The 19,936-nt window shown below is 50.9% G+C and overlaps 1 protein-coding gene across 1 annotated transcript; it reads right to left on the bottom strand.

Annotated features, from left to right (window-relative positions):
- Positions 1-243: 243 nt before the first annotated feature.
- On the bottom strand, positions 244-15,563 carry KCNG4 (potassium voltage-gated channel modifier subfamily G member 4). Its single transcript, XM_086350119.1, has 3 exons — positions 15,261-15,563; positions 13,350-14,112; positions 244-2,562 (listed from the first exon to the last, which is right to left on the bottom strand). Coding segments are annotated over exons 1-3 (1,536 nt in total). The 5' UTR covers positions 15,263-15,563; the 3' UTR covers positions 244-1,791.
- Positions 15,564-19,936: the final 4,373 nt, after the last annotated feature.

The following is a 19,936-nucleotide window of genomic DNA, read 5'->3' on the forward strand; positions in this document are numbered from 1 at the left end:
AGCTGAGATGGCACTCAGAGCAATCAAAGGGAATGAGGACTCCCCATGAGGTCAAGGCCAGCTTGAAGCTAGATGCTGGTGTAGATGGCCCCCTGCCCAAGCCACCTGTGGTTAAACTGACCCTGGCATTGCAGTCAGGGGGAAGCATATGCCCAGCACATAGTAGGCCTGCACTAAATACTAGTGAAATGAAGTTTGGTTGTCCCCGTCGATGAAATGCTTACACGTGAACTACATTAGATCCAGAGGTCCACAACCTCCTCTCCATCATCCATTTGCAACCTTGTGCTCTTTCTTAGCAGATTTACAGCCCATGGCACATAGCAATGCATGGCGGAGCCACTGGTGGGAGGTCACTGGCCTCTCCCAGGTGTGCTCAGCTGGGAAACAAAAGATGAGACTTCAGGACCTGGCACCACCTGTACAATTAATGACATGGGGGAGGTAGGCGCTTGCAGCTTGCCTGAACTGCTCAATTGTTCCCTGTTCCAAACTGGCCCTCCAGAAGCCCATCCCATCATCTTCACCCACACTGCAGTCCATTCACATCGCCCCTTCCTCCAGCATCTCCAATGTCTCCTCTGCATCTGCTGAAAAGTCCAAGTCCTCTACACAGCATCTTATTCCGGCCCACCTTTCCAGCTTTGTTTTCCAAAACAACCCTTTGCATCCACCCCCTCCTGTGTCTCTGTGAAGCCCTCCATGAGCTGACTGCCCAGAGCTCACTGGTCCTTCTCCTCTGCTCAGGATGCACTGCTATCTCCAAAGACTTGGTCCAACCTCTGCGTCCTATGCTGGATGCAAAGGGCCAAGCATGTTAATGAATGAAACCTAACCCTAAGCAAATGAATTTGTTTAAATATAGGCCAAAGAAGGTCTTATGAGCTGGCATCAAGGGATCTGGGGAGCAGGCAGGGGGTGCAGACACTAAGGCTGCCCTTGTTTCTATGCTGCATCTCTGGTGGTTTAGCTGAGAGTGGAAAGCCGAGGTCCCAAAAGGGCTAAAGGAACCAGCAGCAGGAATGGTTCTCTCAAGGGACAATTGGGTGCCCTAAAAGAGTTAGCCTCTGTCAAAGCCAAGGACTGAATAATTGGAGAAGGTCCCACCAAGAGCCCAGGAGGGCTTGCTGTGCCAGCAAGTGGGGCTCCTGCCCAGGTCCCAGGCACGTCAGGAGGGATGGCGGGCCCTCAGCCCCCACTGTGGGGTTTAACACAGATGCAGTTCTGCCTTCTTGGCTAAGGGCTTCCAGAGCTGGGCAGAGGCAGATGCATTAGGAAAATGCCATGGGTGGTGTGAGCAATGGGAGAGTACACTGACCCCGGCTGGAACCACTGGTAGGGCTGGGTGGAGAGATCTGATCAGAAGGGTTTGCAGGGACTGACCCCTCCAGTTCCTGGTGGTGCGTTGGCCCAGGAAAGAGGGTCTTAGGGGAGGAATGGAATTCTGTAGGTTCAGTTCTGTGGGCGTCTGGAATCCAGCCTGGGATGTTGAAGACTGCTGGCAAGGAAGGGAGACAGACCTAACCCAGCGAAATTGGATGTGCTCAGCAAGGGGCAGGGAGAGAGGAAATGGCAAGTGACATGGATAAGGCCAGCCCGGAACACTGTGCCCAGGAGGGTCAAGAATCACCTGACCAAACATCCTTGGCCTTGAGCCCCTCCCAGCTTTGGGGGTGAGCCCCCAAGCTCTACAAACACACTCCTGGAGGATCCAGGCGCTGGTGTTCTCCAGCTCATGTCAGCCGAGGGCCATGCGCTGAAGGTCTGGCATCTTCGGGGGAGGATTTTGAGTTAAATGTATGCGATGGGCAAGGCAGGGCCCTCCAGGCTCAGGTCACTGACGTCCCTCAGGAGTTCGTGTTCGCTGGCCGTGGCCGCGTTCTGCAGGCGGTGGAGGCGGGCCTGCAGCTCCTCCTGCTCCTTCTTGAGCTCCAGGTAGGAGTGCGAGAAGGTGTGGAAGATGGACGTGGCCGGGAAGGCCATGATGAGAATGCCGCTCAGGATGCTGCTGAGGGCCACCATCTGGCCCGGCACACTGCTGGGTACCATGTCTCCATAGCCCACTGTTGTCATGGAGATGACGGCCCACCAATAGGAGGCCGGGATGCTAGTGAACTCCAGGACCCGCCCGGACTCATTCTCAGCCACGTAGACCAGAGGAGAGAAGAGAGTGATGGCCACGCACAGGAAGAGAAGGAGCAGGCCGAACTCGCGCGTGCAGCGGCGCACCGTGAGGCCCAGCGTCTGCAGCCCCAGCGAGTGGCGTGCCAGGCGCATCACGTAGAGGATGCGGAGAGCCCGCAGCACGCGCAGCGCCAGCCCCACCTTCTCCAGGTACGAGCTCCCGCCCGGCCGCTCGCCGTCCTCCTGGGGCTCGTCGGACACGGCGAGGGACACGTAGTAGGGGAAGATGGCCAGGATGTCGATGATGTTCAGGGGCCCTTGGAAGAACTGGCACTTGTTCTGGGCCTGGACAAACCGCAGGCAGAACTCGAGGGAAAACCAGGCCACGCAGACGGTCTCCACGATGAAAATGTAGTAGCATTTCTGCGAGCACTCCCCCTGGAAAGGAGAGGAAACGCAGGGTAGAGAGACGAAGCACCGGAAATGGCAAGAGAACCATGCTGGAAAGCATTTCTAGAGCTCTGTACTGATATTGAGACTGATTTCATATACACAGATTCCATAGGTACAGTCTGTACTAAAAATGCTATGCTGAGTCTATACTAAATATATTTCCTCTATATTTCATATATTAACTACATTATTAATATATGAATACATACTACTACATATTAATATTTAGTAATAATGTATTAATATTTAGAATACATGTTATATTTATATATGTCATAATAGATTGATATAATATATGTGTGCTAAGTCACTTCAGTCATGTCTGACTCTTAGGGACCCTATGTACTATAGCTGACCAGGCTCCTGTGTTCATGGGATTCTCCAGGCAAGAATACTGGAGTGGCTTGCCATGCCCTCCTCCAGGGATCTTCTGGACCCAGGGATTGAACCTGTGTTTCCTGCAACTCCTGAATTGCAGGCAGATTCTTTACTACTGGGCCACCTGAGAAGCCCATTATACTATATATTAAACATTTAAATATATATTCTCTATATATTCTTTGTGTAGTATATAGTCTTTATATTCTATCTATCCATCTATCATTAATCTGTATCTCTATATCAATGGAGCTCTGTTTTAGACTCTTAGTCATCCGCCAGAACTCCCTTTTTATTGTAGTTCTCAAGTTGCAGCTGGGCGCATGGCCAGTTAGATCAGAAACCACCTGATCTAGCTTCCCCTGCAGCTAAGTGTGGCCAAATGACCAAGTCCCTACCCACAGAATGTAAATAGAGGTGACGCGCCACACTTCCAGTTCCAGGACTTTAGTGGTGGGTGTGAGTTCTTGCCCTCTTTCTCCTGTTCCTGTGAGCTGGGACTACCCAGCCTGCCCTGCAACCCAGCTTAGAACCAGCAGACTGGACCGATGCTCCAGGAAGGATAAGCATCATCGTGGGAAAAACTTGGGTCTCAGAATGAGAGCGGCCCACTCTCCTTGGCCCCTCTTTGGGTGAGAGAGAAACCAGTGTCTATTGTGTTGAAGGGCTTCCCTGGTGGCTCAGATGGTAAAGAATCTGCCTGCAATGAGGGATACCTGGGTTCGATCCCTGGGTTGGGAAGATCCTCTGGAGGAAGGCATGACAACCTACTCCAGTATTTACCTGGAGAATCCCATGGACAGAGGAGCCTGGAGGGCTACAGTCCATGGGGTCATAAAGAGTCGGACACGACTGAGCAACTAAGCACATTGTGTTGAAAGCCATTCTCTCGTGGAGCCTCTTGTTTACAGCAGCCAACTTTCTCCTTTACCAACATGAGCAGCTCTGTGTACCAGGTGCTGATCTGGTGCTGAGCCTGCGCCCTGGAGCCTGTGCTCCACAATTAGAGAAGCCACTGCAATGAGAAGCCTGTGCACCGCAACTATGAATAGAGAGTAGCCCCTACTCGCTGCAGCTGGAGAAAAGCCCGTGTAGCAATGAAAGACCCAGCGCAGCCACAAATAAATACATAAAGTTACCTTAAAAAAAACTCATGGAGGGCTCACCTTGTGCCAGGTCCCATGCTAGACTTTGGAGGTAAAGGGCCAGAGAAGCAGCTGTGGTTTCTGGGGGCTTGGAGGCTAGGGGTGGGTGGGTGGGGAGGGCAGAGGATGCCACCATTCCCAGTACAGCCCTGTGATGCAAATTGCAACTGTTTCCTTCCCAAGAGATCCCAGCCAGGTGGGGCTCCTGTGGCTTCCTCTCTGTGTCATTCACACCCCTACCCCTGCCCCCAACAGAGACTTCCGCTAGTCCTTTTGCCACTCAAAGTGTGTCCTGGAACCAAAAGCATAAGCCTCCCCTGGGAGCTGCAGAATCTGCATTTTAACAATAATTTATGCACACAATAAGGTTGGAGAAGCTCTGTTTCTAGTCTCGTGGTTCTCAGCCTTAACTGTGCGTGATAGAATCACCTTGGGGACTTTGAAAAATCTGATGTCCAGGCTGGGACATCTAGGTTTGAGCCTGAGTGGCAGAACTTTCCAGAAGCCCCATCAATGATTCTCATGTGAAGCCAGAGTTGAGAACCTGACTCTACATATTACGACTATATGTGTATCATCTATATCTCCCTCTTGGTCTGCATCTACCTCTGCATTATCTCCATCTCCATCTATGTCTGGATCTCTGGCATCTGTATCCATGAGGGAATGAATGGCTGAAGCCAGTTGACTAAGAGAAAAGCAACACATTGACAACTGTGGTTTTCTTTGTATTAAAAACCCCTGAGGTGGAAAAAGGAATTATTTCCAGTGCCTGGGCTCAGGGGAATGCTAAATTGAAATGTTCTTTTTGTCTGACCTTTGGAGGGAAAAGGGGGCTGGACTGTCCTGATCTCTATTCACCGGTCCTGAGTGGGGTAGCTCTCTCCCCTGCCCTCCCTGATCCAAGAGGTGGGAGTTGGTGGGGGTGCGGTTGCAGGCGTGGAGTCCCGAGTGTCTATGACTCAGGTTCACTTCCACCTACTTAGGCAAATCCTTCATCCCCCCTGGACCGTTGTTTCTCTGCCCCTGGAGAGCTGTGACCAGTGGGAATAATGCAGGAGAGGTAGTTAGCAGGCTGCCACTGCTGCCGGTGCATGAAACACTGCAGCTGCCTGTACAAGACAACCACGGGTCGCAGGCATGGTCTGCCCACTCAGCTGAAGGGTGACCATACCTTCTCCTATCCTGAATTCTACGAGAAGTGGAGGAAATTCTCCAGAACACAAGAGTTCTTTGCCATGACTGCCTGGGGTTTGCTTCGGGGTTCTGCAAAGTTCAGAAGTTTTGGATCCCGATTCCCCAGTCCTGCTATGAACTTGCTCTGTGACCTTTCAGTAGTCACTACCCCTTGATAGTGACTCTACCTCATGATAAAGAGGGTGGGACAGAATCGGCATTTCTCAAAGCCAATTCATAACCCCTGCGGCAGAATCCCCCGGAGTGCTTGTTACAAACGTGGGTTCTGGGGCTCCCATCACAAAATCAAAGGCCTGGAGGGTGGCCCAGGAATCTGCATTTTGGCAAGGCCTCCTGTTGACTCAGAGGCACCTGGAAGTTTTTCAGACTCTGGGCCAGATTCTCTCTATAAGGCCCCTTTCATCGCTGACATTTGGGGAGTTTTCCCTTTGGGGTAAGAGCGTCGGGTGGCCTGGGAGTAATCTCCCCAGACCAGTGACCCTGTAGTTCAGGAAGGTGACTCCTGGGAGGCAGAGAAGGCTCTGTGGGCCCTCCTCCCTCTGCCTCTGGTGCCAGCTTTTGGATATTCCAGGCATGAACCACCCACCTCCCGCCGGCCACCTCCCTGCACTGCAGCAAGTAAGTGCTGTGTGGAGTCACCCCTGCATTGCTGCTCAGCTCTGCATCCTAAACCAACCTCCCAGCACTGGTCCTCAGAGAAATGCCCTACGAGCAGCCGGTGTTGGGGTGGTAGGGATTTACGGGGCTTGAGCTGAGAAAATGATTTCCAGGCCAGTCAATATCTGAGGAAAACTAGAACAGAAGGAAAGGACAAAGTCACCTTCTCTGAGGAGGTTTTTGGTTGTATTCTGCAGGTAGGATGGACCACTCATCCTGGTTTGCCCAGAACTTTCCAGATTGAGCAACAGAAAGTTCCAGGTCACCAGAAAGTCCCCCCTCAGTCCTGGGCAAACTAGGGTGCTTGGTCACCCTCGTGGGGGCACTTGTCCCTGGTGGGAATGAGGGTGCTCTGATTCCCTCCTGCAATGAAGAGAAACAGGAGCAGCCCTGGGAAGGCTGGAGGGGTGAACGGTATGACAACATGATGGATGTCACAGGCAGATGAGGGGTGATGTTTCCATCCGGGTGAAGTCCAAGAGCAGGCAAAGCTCACAGGAGGTGTACAGAATCACAGCAACAGCAGCCGCCTCTGGCTGGGATAGGGAAGACTACAGAGGAACATGAATGAACATCCTGGGGTGATGGGAATATTCCATGCCCGCCAGGGCTGTGGGTGACATGGGCGTGCCCCCTTTGTTACATCCAGCAGCTAAGACTTGTGCATTTCAATGTATGTAAATTTCTCCCATAAAACTGGAAAATAACAATGAAACGCACGATGCTAAACAATTGGAGGTGGGAGGGGCTGGAGAGAGAGAACCCGAGTGGCAGGCTCTCGACCGTCTGGAAGGCTGAGTCATGGCTAGTAATTAGGGGTTTGTTAGATTATTCTATTTACTCTGCAAATGCCCCAAATTTTCCATCATGAAAAGATTTTTTTTTTTTTAATCAGAGTTGGAAATCAAAAGCACAATGAGATACCACTCCACCCTCACCAGGACAGCTGTGATTATAAGGACAAAAAGTAAGTGTCAGGGGATTAGTAGGTACAAACTACTAGGTATAAAATAAATAAGGTACAAGGATGTGATATACAGCACAAAGAATACAGCTGGTATTTTATAACAATATCTTTAAATTGAGTATAAGGGAGAAAAATGTCGAATCACTCTGTTGTACCCCTAGAACTAATATACAGTAAAGCCGTAATACTTGGATAAAAACAAACAAGTGTTGCTGAGGCTGTGGAGAAATTAGAATCCACCCCCAAACATTGCTGGTGGGACTATAAAGTGGTCCAGCTGTTGTGGAAAACAGGTGGGTGGTCCCTTGAGAACTTAAACATACATTTGCTGTATGACTAAGCAATTTTGCTGCCAAGTGTATACTTCAAGGAACTGAAAACCCACATGCACACAAAAAAACTTGTACATGAAGATTCGGAGCAGTGTGACTGATAACAGCCCAAAAGTGGAAAGAAATGAAATGCTCAACAACAGATGAATGAATAAACAAAATATGGTCTGTCCATACGACGGAATACTACTCAGCCACGAAAAGGAGGTCTGGCATGTGCTACAAAGCTGATGGACTTTGAAAACCTTATGCTCAATGGAAGAAGCCAACGTAAGAGACCATATATTGTATTATTCTGTGTCTATAAAGTGCCATGGGAAGGACTGATGCTGAAGCTGAAGCTCCAATACTTTGGTTATCTCATGTGAAGAACTGGCTCATTGGAAAAGACCCTGATGCTGGGAAAGATTGAAGGCAGGAGGAGAAGGGGATGACAGGGGATGAGATGGTTGGATGGCATTACCGACCTGATGGACATGAGTTTGAGCAAATTCCAGGAGTTGGTGATGGACAGGGAAGCCTGGCGTGCTGCAGTCCATGGGGTCACAAAGAGTCGGACATGACTGAGGGACTGAACTGAATAAAGTGCCCAGAAAAGGCAAATTCATGAAGATGGAAAGTACATTCACAGTCACCTGGGGCTGGTGGATAGTAGAGGGGAATGGGGAGTAACCAGAAGTATGCGCAAGTTTGCCTTTTAGGGTGATAAAAATGTTCTGGAATTAGTGGGGATGGTTGCACAACTGCATACTAAAAATGTCATTGATTTGTGCACCTTAAAAGGATGAACATTAGATGGTATATTATATCACAATAAAAAAGAAATCCGAGTTTGAGTGGCTGCATCAGTTCAGGCAAGGTGGAGTGGGTGGCCCACAGTCTTGCTCTGTCTTTCCCCAAAGCTCCAGAGTGGAGCTGCTCTGAAGGGCTTTGGGGTCAGGGGGCGGACGGGGCTTTCTGAGGACAGAGCCACTGTCCCTGAGGGACCATCTGGACAGGCTGTCCGGCAGACGGCTGCAGGTACAGCCAGGGCCAGTTCTAGAAGTTCCATCTGGGGGGACTCAGGGCCAGAGCCTTGACCTTGCAGCCTCCCTTGCACCCTTTGTCTCTCATAGCAACACCTGCCAGCTCCCCTTTGGGAATGCAGCCAGTCTGACCCTCTTAGCTCAGTGCTGGTCTCACGGCTCCATTCAGCATTTTCACCTCCCTCCCTTTTCTTCCTCCTGGCCATGAATTCCATCATTTGTGCCTCTGGTCCTAGTCTCGGGGTGCTGGTGGTGCTGACTCATGCCTTGCGAAAGCCAGGTCTCTCTCTGCCACCCTCCTCTCCTTTGGGCCTCTTCCATGGTCTTCTCCCTCCCCCTCCCCACCTTGAACCAAAACCCTGCGAGCTCTGAGGAGGGTGTGGAGCAAGCAGGGGCGGGTTAGGAATTGAACCCCCCAGACACCAGGGGAGCATGGTGAGGCAGGAGGGACAGCATGAAGCATGTACTCAGGAGAGGGGGCCCCCATCCAGGAAATGGGGATTGGTGCTTGTTGGGTGAGATATTAGGGAGACTCAGCTGGGGCTGAGGACCCCCAAACTCCCCAAAGCAAGTTAAGAAGACTTTTCTAAAGCCATCACCAAACGTCACTGAACACAGAGAAGCTACAGAGAGGGGGCAGTACTATACAGAGCTGATTCATGGTCCAAGAAAGGAGGACCAAGGAGGAGGAGATGCTGGATCCAGCGGGAGGCTTTTTATCCAAGGTGGGGGAGGGGGTGCCTGCAGCCCAAAAGGTGAGTTGCAAGCACAGCAGGAGAGAATTCTTCCAGCAAGGGACCCCAGGGGATCCACCTGATCTTTAAAAATCTCTATGCCTTCCTTCCCAGTCCCCGTGAGAGTGGGGGCACAGCACAGGGCAGAGGGGGTGGGAGACGCAGAGCCCCGAGGTCCTACCCTCAGCCCCCTGGTGGCTCCGCCCCCACCCAGTGCGCTTTGCAGAGCTGCTATCCAGAGTGTGTCCCTTCTCAACATCCCCGAAGTCCCAAGCAAGCCTCTGGGGGGAAGTGGAAGCTAAAACGAGGGCAGGGGGGTGGGGGTTGGGAGGATGTGAGAGCACATGCCTATGCGTATCCCCTGAGGTCCTGAGAGCTGGGAGAGAGCTTGAGGAGCAAAGCAGATGCGCTCGTGGGAGGGGCCTGAGCGGGTCCCAGAGGTGGGGGAAAACAGCCAGTGCTGGCTCTGTGCCCACACAGGAGAACTAGACCATTGGTCCTAGGGCTCCGTCCGAGCAGGTGTGCCATTATCCTCATCTGCAGGTGAAGAAATAGAGGCACAGAGACAAAGGGGGGCAGAGCCGGGTAGCAGAAAGGAGGGAAGAAGGGGTCAAGACGAAAGGAGCAAGAGTTCAGCTGTAGCTGCCCAGTGACCTCCCGCTTCCTCCAGAGGGAGGGCAAGGTGTTCTGACCAGCAGAGATGCTGGGCAGGGGCTATTCGTACAGGGCACTAGGGCTGCATGGCAGCATTGACAACCATGGCAGAGGATTCGGGCAGAGGGAAGCAAAGAATCTGAGGAACTGATCATCAGACGGATGGACAAACGCACTGTGACATTTACAGACAGTGGAATGTTATGCGGCCCTTAAAAGCAGTGCAGTACCGACACAAGCTACGACAGAGATGAACCTTGAACGCATTATATGGAGTGAATGAAGCCAGAAACAAAAGGCCACATATTGTAGGATTCCATTATAAGAAATGTCTAGAACACGAAAATCCGCGGAGATGGAAAGCAGCCAGGTGGTTGCCAGTGGCTGTGGGTGGAGGTGGGGAGTGGCTGCCTGATTGGCCCAGGAACTTAAAAGGAACGTTTTTTTAAAAAAAGAAATATATTGGAATTTGATAGAGGTGTTGGCTGCACAGCATTATGAATTCTGCTAAATGCTGCTGAATTGTTCACTTTAAGATGGTTAATTTTACGTTATGTGAACTTTAAAAATGGAGCTGGGATGTGCAGAATACAAGCTCCAGGAAAGTGAGGAATTTGTCTGATCTGCAGCATCTAGACGAGTGGATTTAGTTGGCACTCAGTGACTATTGATGAATGAATAAAAAGATAAATGTGATGACTTCCTATTAAGTAGCACCAGATAAGTGAATAATGATGATGACTAATATTTCTGAGCACTTCTTAAGTGTTGGTATTGTTCCAATCATGTTATATGAATATTACTCTTTTAATTCTCACCATAATCCCCTGAGGAAAGGGCTAACAGCATCCCCATTTTACAGATAAGGAAACTGAGGCTCAAAGAAGGTAAGTGACTTTCTCGAGATCACTGAGCTCATGAGGGGTGAAACCAAGATTCAAACCCAGGAGGGTTAGCAGAAGGTTCTGTCATGAGGGGGTCAGGTTTTGGAGCCAGGTGGAGGTGAGCTCAAATCCTGGCTGTGCCACTTTCTTCCTTGGGCTTAGGAAAGTGATAAAACTTCCCTGAGCCTCAGTTTACTTTCCGGCAAAATGGTTGTAGCTACAGTATCCATTTCCTTAAGCTGTTACAAAGATTAAGTCCATCCTGTCCAATGCCAGCCTCCTGAAGGGCACTTAATAAGCATCAGTTCTCTCATTCCTTTGGGGCTGAGCTCCGCCAGGGAACCCAGCGAAGTCCACATACTTCCGGAGGGGCTTTAGGTACTTGGCTTGGTCCTTCCTGTCCATCTACTTCCTCCCTCTTCCATTTTAATTTGCAATCTTGGGCACAGAACTTGCTGCTCAACTGCCAAGTTTACTTAAGGGATATTGCTGTAAGAAGCTAGAAGGAAAAGGGAAGGAAAGTGCTTTCTTTGCGTGTGTGCTGATTCTCCATCCCAGGGTGACACCTTCTCTATGTTTGATGGAGGAGTTCTATGGGTCACGTCCCCTTGGGACAACAACTTGGGCCCCCACACCTCCCGGGCACTGCCTGTCCCCAGGAGCAGCTGCCCAGCTTTGCAGCTGGGGCTGAATCTGCTTTCAGACTGCTGTCCCAGAGGCCAAATACAAAATACCAGGCATGAGTGGCCGAGAAAGAACATCATCTTTTTATGTAAATGTAACGGCATGGTTTGAAAGAACAAAGCCTGTCTGGTCCTCAGCCTCCAGGCTCTCTGAATTACCATCAGAACAGCGAAATACACACACTTTTTTTTTTTTGGAGGGCAGGGCCTTGCGGCCCCTCTCTAGGCAGAACACCCAGTGGTGGCTTCCCAGTGGCATGAAGCTTGCAACTGGACTGGGAACACCACCTCTCTCATTCCACGAGTAGAAACGGCTTCTACAGGATTCTCACTCACCTCTAATTGAATTTTCCAGGTCCCTGTCACACCAATCTGGGTTCATACTCTGGGTAATTTTAAAAGCATTAGGCTTTGTAAAGAGCTTGTCTCTCTGCACAGTCTAAATCCTGGCTCCCTGAAAATCCCTAAGAGGAACAAGCTTGTGAAAAATCCAGGGGTCCTTCTTTAGCAACTAGGATCCAGGGCAACCTTGGAGCATAGGAGATTGAGGCTCCTTACTTTGTCCTAATCTTTCAACTGCAGTGTCCACACCTAAATATTTCAGTGAACAAGCAAATTCTTAAATCACATAATTTTGTGCTAAAGAATGAAAAAACAAAAGTCCATGATTAGAGCTACAGTTCTCTCTATGGGAAAAAAGCTGTCTGAAAGTCAAAACATTTTGGTTGATTTGCTTTATAACAAAACATGTATAGATTGGGCAAGATATTTTATTCAACAAATATTTATTGAGAGCCTGCTCAGTGTGAAGCACTGACTGGTTCTACATCTATGTCCTCTCTATCTGGAAACTTCTCTGATCGTCCCTGGAATCCATGTTTAAGGGAAGAGAACTTAGGTCAACTGACATTGGTTATAAGCCATCCACAGCCTGCATAACTTTATGTATATGTTTTAATGATCGGGTCTCTCTCTCTGCTGTAATGTAAGCTCCGTGAGTCAGGTGATGGGGAGCCATGGAGGATTATAGAGCAACATTTTCACTTAGGAAACAGTCCAATTCTCAGTTTGAAGCTCTCTAATAACCTTCCCAACAAAATGCTAGGTTTTTAACTCACATTTCAGACCATCTGGCCCCTTGGGGTATGTGGTGGGGGTGGGGAGGAGGGTTATCTCACAGCTTCCTGGAAAGACAGGGCCTGCTAAGTCACTTCAGTTATGTCCAACTCTCTGTGACCCCATAGACTGTAGCCCACCAGGCTCCTCTGTCCGTGGGATTCTCCAGGTGAGAATACTGGAGTGGGTTGCCATGCCCTCCTCCAGGGGATCTTCCCAACCCAGGGATCGAACCCACATCTCTTACAGCTCCTGCATTGGCAGACAGTTCTTTACCACTGAGCTACCAGAGAGGGCGGGAGTGGGTAAGCAAATGTTTCTGCTCAGGCCTCTTGGGGCAGGGTCACTTATAGATTGACTCTTCATGTCCCTGGAGGGAGGGACCTTCTGGGAGGGTCAGGAATGAGGGCTGAGGATCCCTTCTGTCATCAGCATCTTCGCTAGATTACTCCGAAGAAGCTAAGTGCCCTGAGCCTTAGTTTATTCCTCTGACAATGGAATGTCAGAGCTGAGATGCCCATGAGAAGGTTGGCTTAAGGAGGTAGGGAATCTGAACCTGGTCTAGTGCTCAGCGCAGAATAGCTGCTCAGTTAACACACGATGGGTGCACTGAGTGTGTGAACCTTCACAGTGATGTCAGGTGTCTCATGGAGGAGGAAACTGAGGCTCAGAGAGGTTGGAGCGATTCTCTCGGCTCACAGAGCTAGGAGAGGCACGGCTGGGCCAGCTCTGCCCATTAAGACCACAATGTCCAGCGTTTGCTCTCAGGGGCAGGGCCCCTCCTGACTTTCATGGGTCCCCTTCATGTGCTTCTTTCTCAAAAAACAAAAAATATATAAAATATCTTTTACAACTGCCTTGTTCTGAAATTGAACACAGTCCACACTGGATCATATTCATTTCTTGCCTTCTGTCTGAAAAGACATGAAAACGTTTTCGTGGGCCCCCCAGTCCCACGGGTCCCGGGCACCCGCGCCTGATGGAGCGATGGACTACTCACCTTGTCCTCCTCCGCCCTCAGGTCGGGCATAGTGCTGACGCACAGGCTGACGGCCGTGGTGGCCACGAAGAGGATGGACAAACAAGCGAAGACCTTCCCGGGGAGCCCAGACTGCGGGTTCTCCACCATCTCGCGCAGCCGGCTCATGAAGAGCCCCCAGCGGGACGTGTGCACGGTGGGCCTCCCGGCCTCCCGCTGCCGCTGCAGGGCCTCCTCTTGGCGCAGCTCGGCCAGGTCGTCCAGCTTCCGCAGCAGCGTCCGCAAGCAGCACTTCTCCAGGTTGGCTTCTTCGATGCCCCAGTAGGTCAGCTCCTCCTGGAAGGACAGCACGCACATCTCCCGCAGGAGGACCAGCTTGCCGGCAGCCAGGAAGCTCACGATCACCCCGAAAGCGCTGGGGCTCCGGTCGAAGAAGAACTCCTGGTTGTCCTCGTCGTAATCGTCGCAGAGCTGCGCAATCTCCTCCTGGCTCCGGCAGAAGCGGAGTTTGCTCAGGCGGCTCAGCGGGAACTCGTCCAGCGTGCTCCATGGAAGCAGGTACCGCCGGCCTCCAACGTTGACCAGCATCTCCTTCTTCAGGTCCGCAGTCGGGGAGGCGTCCAGCGCGCCCACCTTCCGGGCCCTGCGGTAGTAAATGCCTTTGATGGATGGCGGCTCCACGGGGCCCGACAAGAAGGGACTCAAAGGGCTGCAGGAGCGAAAGTGATGGTGTCCTGCATGCAGGCCCCTGTCTCGGGAAGGCATGGATATTGCGGAAGAAGTCCTGGTGCCCGAAGGGACAAGAGCAAGAGAAGGAAGGAGCCATCAGTCGCAGGGCAGAGTCCTAGACCGCATCGCCTCATGTCTGCTTTCCTGCACCTGCATCCTTTATCCTTTTTTAATCTTTCATCCAGCACAGATTTACTGAGCACCTACTATGCACCTGGGATCTATCAGTGTGGAAAAGGACATGATGACATCCTTCTCTGGTGGAGCATTTATTTATATCTCAGAAGAATCTCCCTGGAACAGGCATTAGGTGGACTGGGACTCCAGGAGCTCAGTCCTGAGCTGGACAGGTCAGAGCTGTGTCACTTCCAGACTGTGTGATCTTGGGCCTGTAGCTTAACCTGTCTGTTCTCAGCATCCTTATGCCAATGACAAGACTCACCCAACCTTGCAAAGTACAGTTATTGAAAATAGAGCTTAAGAGTGTAAAAGATTCTCAAGTTCACTGCCGGGTTGTAAACCCTTACAGACTGCCATCCCAGCTGGGTTTCTTAGCCTCTCTGAACCCTTTGCTTCACTTGCTCAGCTGGGGCAGCTTGGATGCCCACCTCCTTGGGCACAGTGAGGGTTAAGGCAATAACACATATGAGGTGTATATTAAGCACCCTTCTAGATGCTTCTGACATGCCAGGCACTGATTCACATGCCTCTCCTATGATAAATCATCTCAACAACCCCCTGAGGTAGACATTAATATCTCCATTTTACAGATGAGGAAACTGAGGCCCAGAAAAGTTAAGTAACGGGCAACTGTGCTTGGCACAGCATCTGACTCCCAGGAGAAGCTCCACAACCATTGCCTCAGCCCTCTTTCTTGCCTTCCCACTTAGAGGACTTTGCTGTCAATGACAGTGCTCCTCCGTGTTCATGGGCTGCTTGTCTCGGCCACCTTGCTGTGTGACCTTGCATCAGTTACTCCCCCTCTCTGGGCTTTGGTCTTGTCATCTGTGAAATGAAGGCGCCTCTAATGGTCTTTCCGTTTCAGACCTGTGTGGGACGCTTGACTTAGAGGAAGGATTTCAGATTTAGCCCATGCATTAAAGAAAGTCATCACCACAATATTTCTCATCCTCTGCCTCCCACAACCGTTTTCTGTGCTATTCATTCTAGCCAGAGCTGCTTCCGAAGCATCTATAACCTTACATTCCAAGAAGCACTCCAATCAAGAGGAAAACTCAGCGGCTGAATGGAAATAAAAGTTTTCTCAATTTCAGAGCCAGTTGGATTCCAGCAGGCAGCGAAGAGTTGAATCACAGCCTATGCATTTCACACTTGCTCAGTACACAATGGTCTGTTATTCTGCGTGCATTACTTCATTTACAATGTACGGCCAGAAAACGATGAGCAGCCTGCGGAGAAAAGAGTATTTTGAAATCAAGGGAGCCTTCCCAAGCGTTCTTGTTTTCCCAGTGAAAAAGCCAGAGCTTGAGAGCTGAAGTGACTCGTCCAAGGTCACATGGTGAGTCCCAGTGCAACCCGGGACTTGTCTCCCGGTAGGGTCTCTTTCTAGAACCCCCCCAAACTTTCCTTTCTTCATTCATTGCACAAACCTAACTTTGTAATCCACTGCCCCCCAGGAAGACCCGGCACACAAACCTCCTTCCAGAGCGTGGGAAAGGTACTCACTCAAAGCAGCGTTTTGGAAGGGATGTTTAAGAGCATCCGGTATACCCCCCACCCCCGCAGCAAATACTAACTTCTTCCCCTGAAGTTTAACTCACCCTCCTGTCTCAGGGAGCCTATTTCCAGCTGTCTCTCTGCCGGGCAAGGCAAAGGGAGCCCATGTCTCGATGCCCAGGGAAGAGACGGGTTTGTGGTGAAGATGAAGGGGAAGAAAAGAAAAATCCCAACACAGCAGTTTCTGGCTGAGTTAGTTTTCAACCTTTCTTCCCTTGCCTCCTTCAGAAACCAGAAGTCCATTCATTCTGAATCTCTCTCTCCAGCAGCTGCAGAAAAGCCCAAGAGGAGTGGGATGGGTTGTTGTTGTTTTTGAAAGGACCTAGAAGCCCCTTTCCCTGTGAGAGGTGAGGGTCTGAGGGGTTTGTGATGGGAGGGAGCCGGGCCAGCTGTCCTGCTTCAGCGGCAGGCTCTGCACTGAGTCCCACGGGGACAGCCAGTGTGGTCCTGCAAGAGAAGGGGGGGCGGGAATGGGAAGGGCTTAGAAATAATCTCTCCATCAGCCAGGCAGCAGGCAGGAACAGCAGCCGCTGCTCTGCCAACCGCCTGGAAGGCAAGGAGGGCTGTCATCCCTCCCCGCCAAGGAGGAGCAGAACTCGGAAGGGGTGGAGGGCAGCCAGGGACTGGGGCATCTGCCTTTATCTGTCCCTGGGCTCCTGGGGATGTGTTGATGATGGGGAGGTGCCCAGGAAGAGGCTCCAAGAGGAACTTTTTCTGCTTTTAACCAGCCCAGGCCTGGGACAGGTTCCGGGAAACCCAGCATCTGAGCACTGGGTGGGAGTCCTAGAGGCTGTGTGACGGGTCAGGACCAGGAGTGAGCTCGGAGTCATACATACCTGGCTCCCTGGCTCCCATGTGAGTGGCTGGGTGACCTTGGGCAGGCGAGCGTCAGTTTCCTTACCTGTAAAAAATATGTGAAGGAGAGGGGGTTTGGCCACAAGGCACATGGCAGGCTCCTTCTGTGGGTTTGGCTGCACACTCAGGGGAAAGAGGAAGAGGCTCAGTCCTGGGGCCTGTGTCCTGGTTTCAACTCTGTACTACCTTGCTGTGCGTCCTTGGTCGGTGACTTCACCTCTCTGGGCCTCAGTTTTCTCACTGGTCAAACGAGGACAGTCGAAACGGTGATGGCTAAAATTGCAACAGCATCTTCTCATGTAGGCGGTCAGTGTACACCGGCTCTTCTTAATTTTCTTAAGAGGTTCTGAGGCCCGGTCTCTTGGCTTCCAGAGGGGAGTTGTTATTATCAGCTCCATTCTGCAGATGAAACCCGGAGGTCCAAGGAGGAGGCTTGCTCAAGGTTACTTGCTGGCTGGAATGTGCACTGAACAGTGACTGAGTTCTGTGCAAGGATCTGGGATTGAGGAAGTCCAAGCTGGAGTCTTCCGAAGCTACTTGGAGGGGGTGGCAGGAGCAGGGTGGGGACCCCGGGGGCTCTCTGCGGCCCGGGCAGTGGAGGAATCCAAGCAGGAGCAGAGGAACTGATGGGATAGAGGCAGGGTAGCAGTTTTCAAATGGTATTGCCCCAAATCCAAGGGTTCTACCCAAAAGGCTGGAATTGGGGGAGTGACGAAGGGGAGGGCGGGGCATGAGATCCTGCCTCACCATGGCAACTTCAGTTGGGTCGGTTTCCCACAGTGAGTCCGTAAGTGTAACCCAAATTAATACTGTGGCCCCACAAGGCCCAGTCCCCACACTCGGCCCACTCTGAGACCCCGGGGTGCCTGTTAGTGATGGAGATGCTCCTCCCCCTTCCTCTGACCCTCTCCATCCCAGTCCTTTTAGACCCCACGGCTGCTCCAGAGCCTCTCAGACCAGATTCCAAAATCATCTTTCCAGCTTCTGCTGGCTTTCCCCCCTCCTCTCTCTCTCTCTGTCTCCCCACCTCCCCCAGCTCATCACTACTTGTCTTGATTTAACATCTCTGGCCAAATCTTCCCCAACCTGTTCCCCTACCTCTCAGTTCTCTTTGGATCTGAAGTGCATGTGTTCCAGTCAAGAATTTACCACTTCTGGGACTTTCCTGGTGGTCCAGTGGTTAAGAGCCCCTGCTTTCAGTGCAGGGGGTGTGGATTCGATCCTTGGTCGGGGAACTAAGATCCCATATGCCGTGTGGTGTGGCCAATTTTTTTTTTTAATTAAGAAAAAGAAAAAAAATAATAATAAAAAAAAAAGAAAAGAAAAAGAATTTACCACTAACCTGCTGGGTGACCATCAGCAAGTTTCTTAACCTCTCTGGGCCTCAATTCCCTCACCTGTGAAATAAAGATGACAGCACCGACTTATTGGTTTGTTATGAGTACTGGACAAGTCAGTTTATGTTTACAAGGCAGAGCACGAAGAAGAAGAGTGTCTGGGACCAAGCAACTCCATGTAAGTGCTTGCTGTTATTATGATTATTACCTTAACAAGTCACCTGCAAGAAACCCCAAAAGGGCAGAAAGAGCCTGAGCTCTCAAGGCCAGCCTGTGGCAGGCCAGTGCTCTTGCCACAGCCCCAGTGCCGTCTCTCAACACTGTCTTTTTGTCCAGGCCATAGGGCCTTTGCCTTTAGCCTGGTGTCCTGGCCCAGGGCATTCACTGAGTCTTTCCACAGGACTTGGTAAAGTCCTGATCCCCATTTAACTTAAAGCCACTGCCTTCCTACCCACAGTATTCCCCCTTGTGCATACTTGACCTCAGCTACCCAGGGAACGTAGCCCAGCCCCCATCCCATCCCTTTCCAACCTCCGGGAATCTGGGATACAGGACAGCCTATGCCAGCACATCCTTGCTGTCTTCTGAAAGACTGCCACCTGCCATATTTTTGTGAAGAAGGGATGGCCCGTGACCATGCATGAGTCTCCTAGGGCTGCTATAAGAAAACACACAGACGTAGTAGCTTAAAAGAATGCAACTGTGTTATCTTGTATCTCTGGAAGCCAGAAGTGCCAAATGGATGTTAGGAGCTAACATCAACACATTATCAGGGCTGCGTTCCTGCTGGAGTTTCTAGGGGAGAATCTGTTTCCAGTCCCGGGGGGAGCCCACATTCCTTGGCTGGTGGCTGCATTACTCTGACCTCTGCTTCTGTCCCCCTTCCCTGAGCCCCCTGCCTCCCTCTTATAAGGACCCTCATGATTACCTCGAGCCTGCTGGATAATCCAGGATAATCTTCGGATTTTCAGATCCTTAACTCAATCATATCTACAAAGTTCCTCTTGCCAAGTCTGTAACATATTTGCAGGTCCCAGGGATTAAGATGTAGATATCTTTAAGCCCAGCAAGACCCATTTTGGACTTTTGACCTCCAGCACTGTGACATAATGTGTGCCGTTTCAAGCTGCCAATTTTGTGGCATTTATTACAGGAGCAACAGCAAACTAATACAAACCCTAACTGGGGGAGGGGCGGGCAGGCAACAAACCAGGCATCAGAGATACTCACAATTTGTTGAGGGAAAGGTCCTTTCTTGTCCACACAGCCAGGCCTACCAGTACCTGCTTCCAGAAGTTAAGATCCATCCATCCATGTAACATATGCTTACTGAGATCTACTCTGCCACAGCGGTTGCTCACTTGCTGTGTGACTTTGGGCAAATCATTTTCCCTCTCTGTGCCTCGGGAAAGATTGGGTAATGATAGTCCTTACCTCACAGGGTGATTATGAGGTGTGAATGAGTAAATGCATGGGAAGTGCTGACTTCAGAACCTGACGTACGGTAAGTGCTCAATGAGAAATTATTTCCATCATCTCCGTTATCTATAATTACAGGAGCTCAAGTCTCCTGATAACAGAGCGTGAGAAGAGCAGATCCCATGGTGTTGCGAGTGAGCAGAGGAGGCAAATAAACGGTGGTGGGCTGTTAAGTGGTAATAACTGACTTTCTGGTGGGGGTGTGGGGAAATGCTGATTGGTAGCATTTGCCTATTACTGTGGTGTCAATACTCCTATCATGAGACTTCATGCTGACAACAGAACATCTTGGCTCTTCTAAGCCTGTGCCGCTTTGCTCCGTGCATCACAGCACACACAGCTCACCAGGTGGCCAGGGACACGCTCCCCAAGCAGGACCCCCTGTTAAGCCTTGATGGGCAGGTGGTGAGTTTATGATGCAAGAGAGCAGACAGGCAGGTGGGAACGAAAAATTATGGGATTCTCTACCTT

This window comes from Bos grunniens, chromosome 18, assembly GCF_055505025.1.
Source record: "Bos grunniens cultivar Pamir isolate PY7600 chromosome 18, Bosgru_T2T1.0, whole genome shotgun sequence".
Lineage (NCBI taxonomy): Eukaryota > Metazoa > Chordata > Mammalia > Artiodactyla > Bovidae > Bos > Bos grunniens.

Coding starts and splice junctions, on each gene's coding strand:
- KCNG4 (XM_086350119.1), bottom strand. Junction 2,563..13,349: donor TGAGGGCGGAGGAGGACAAG/GTGAGTAGTCCA, acceptor TCTCCTTTCCAG/GGGGAGTGCTCGCAGAAATG.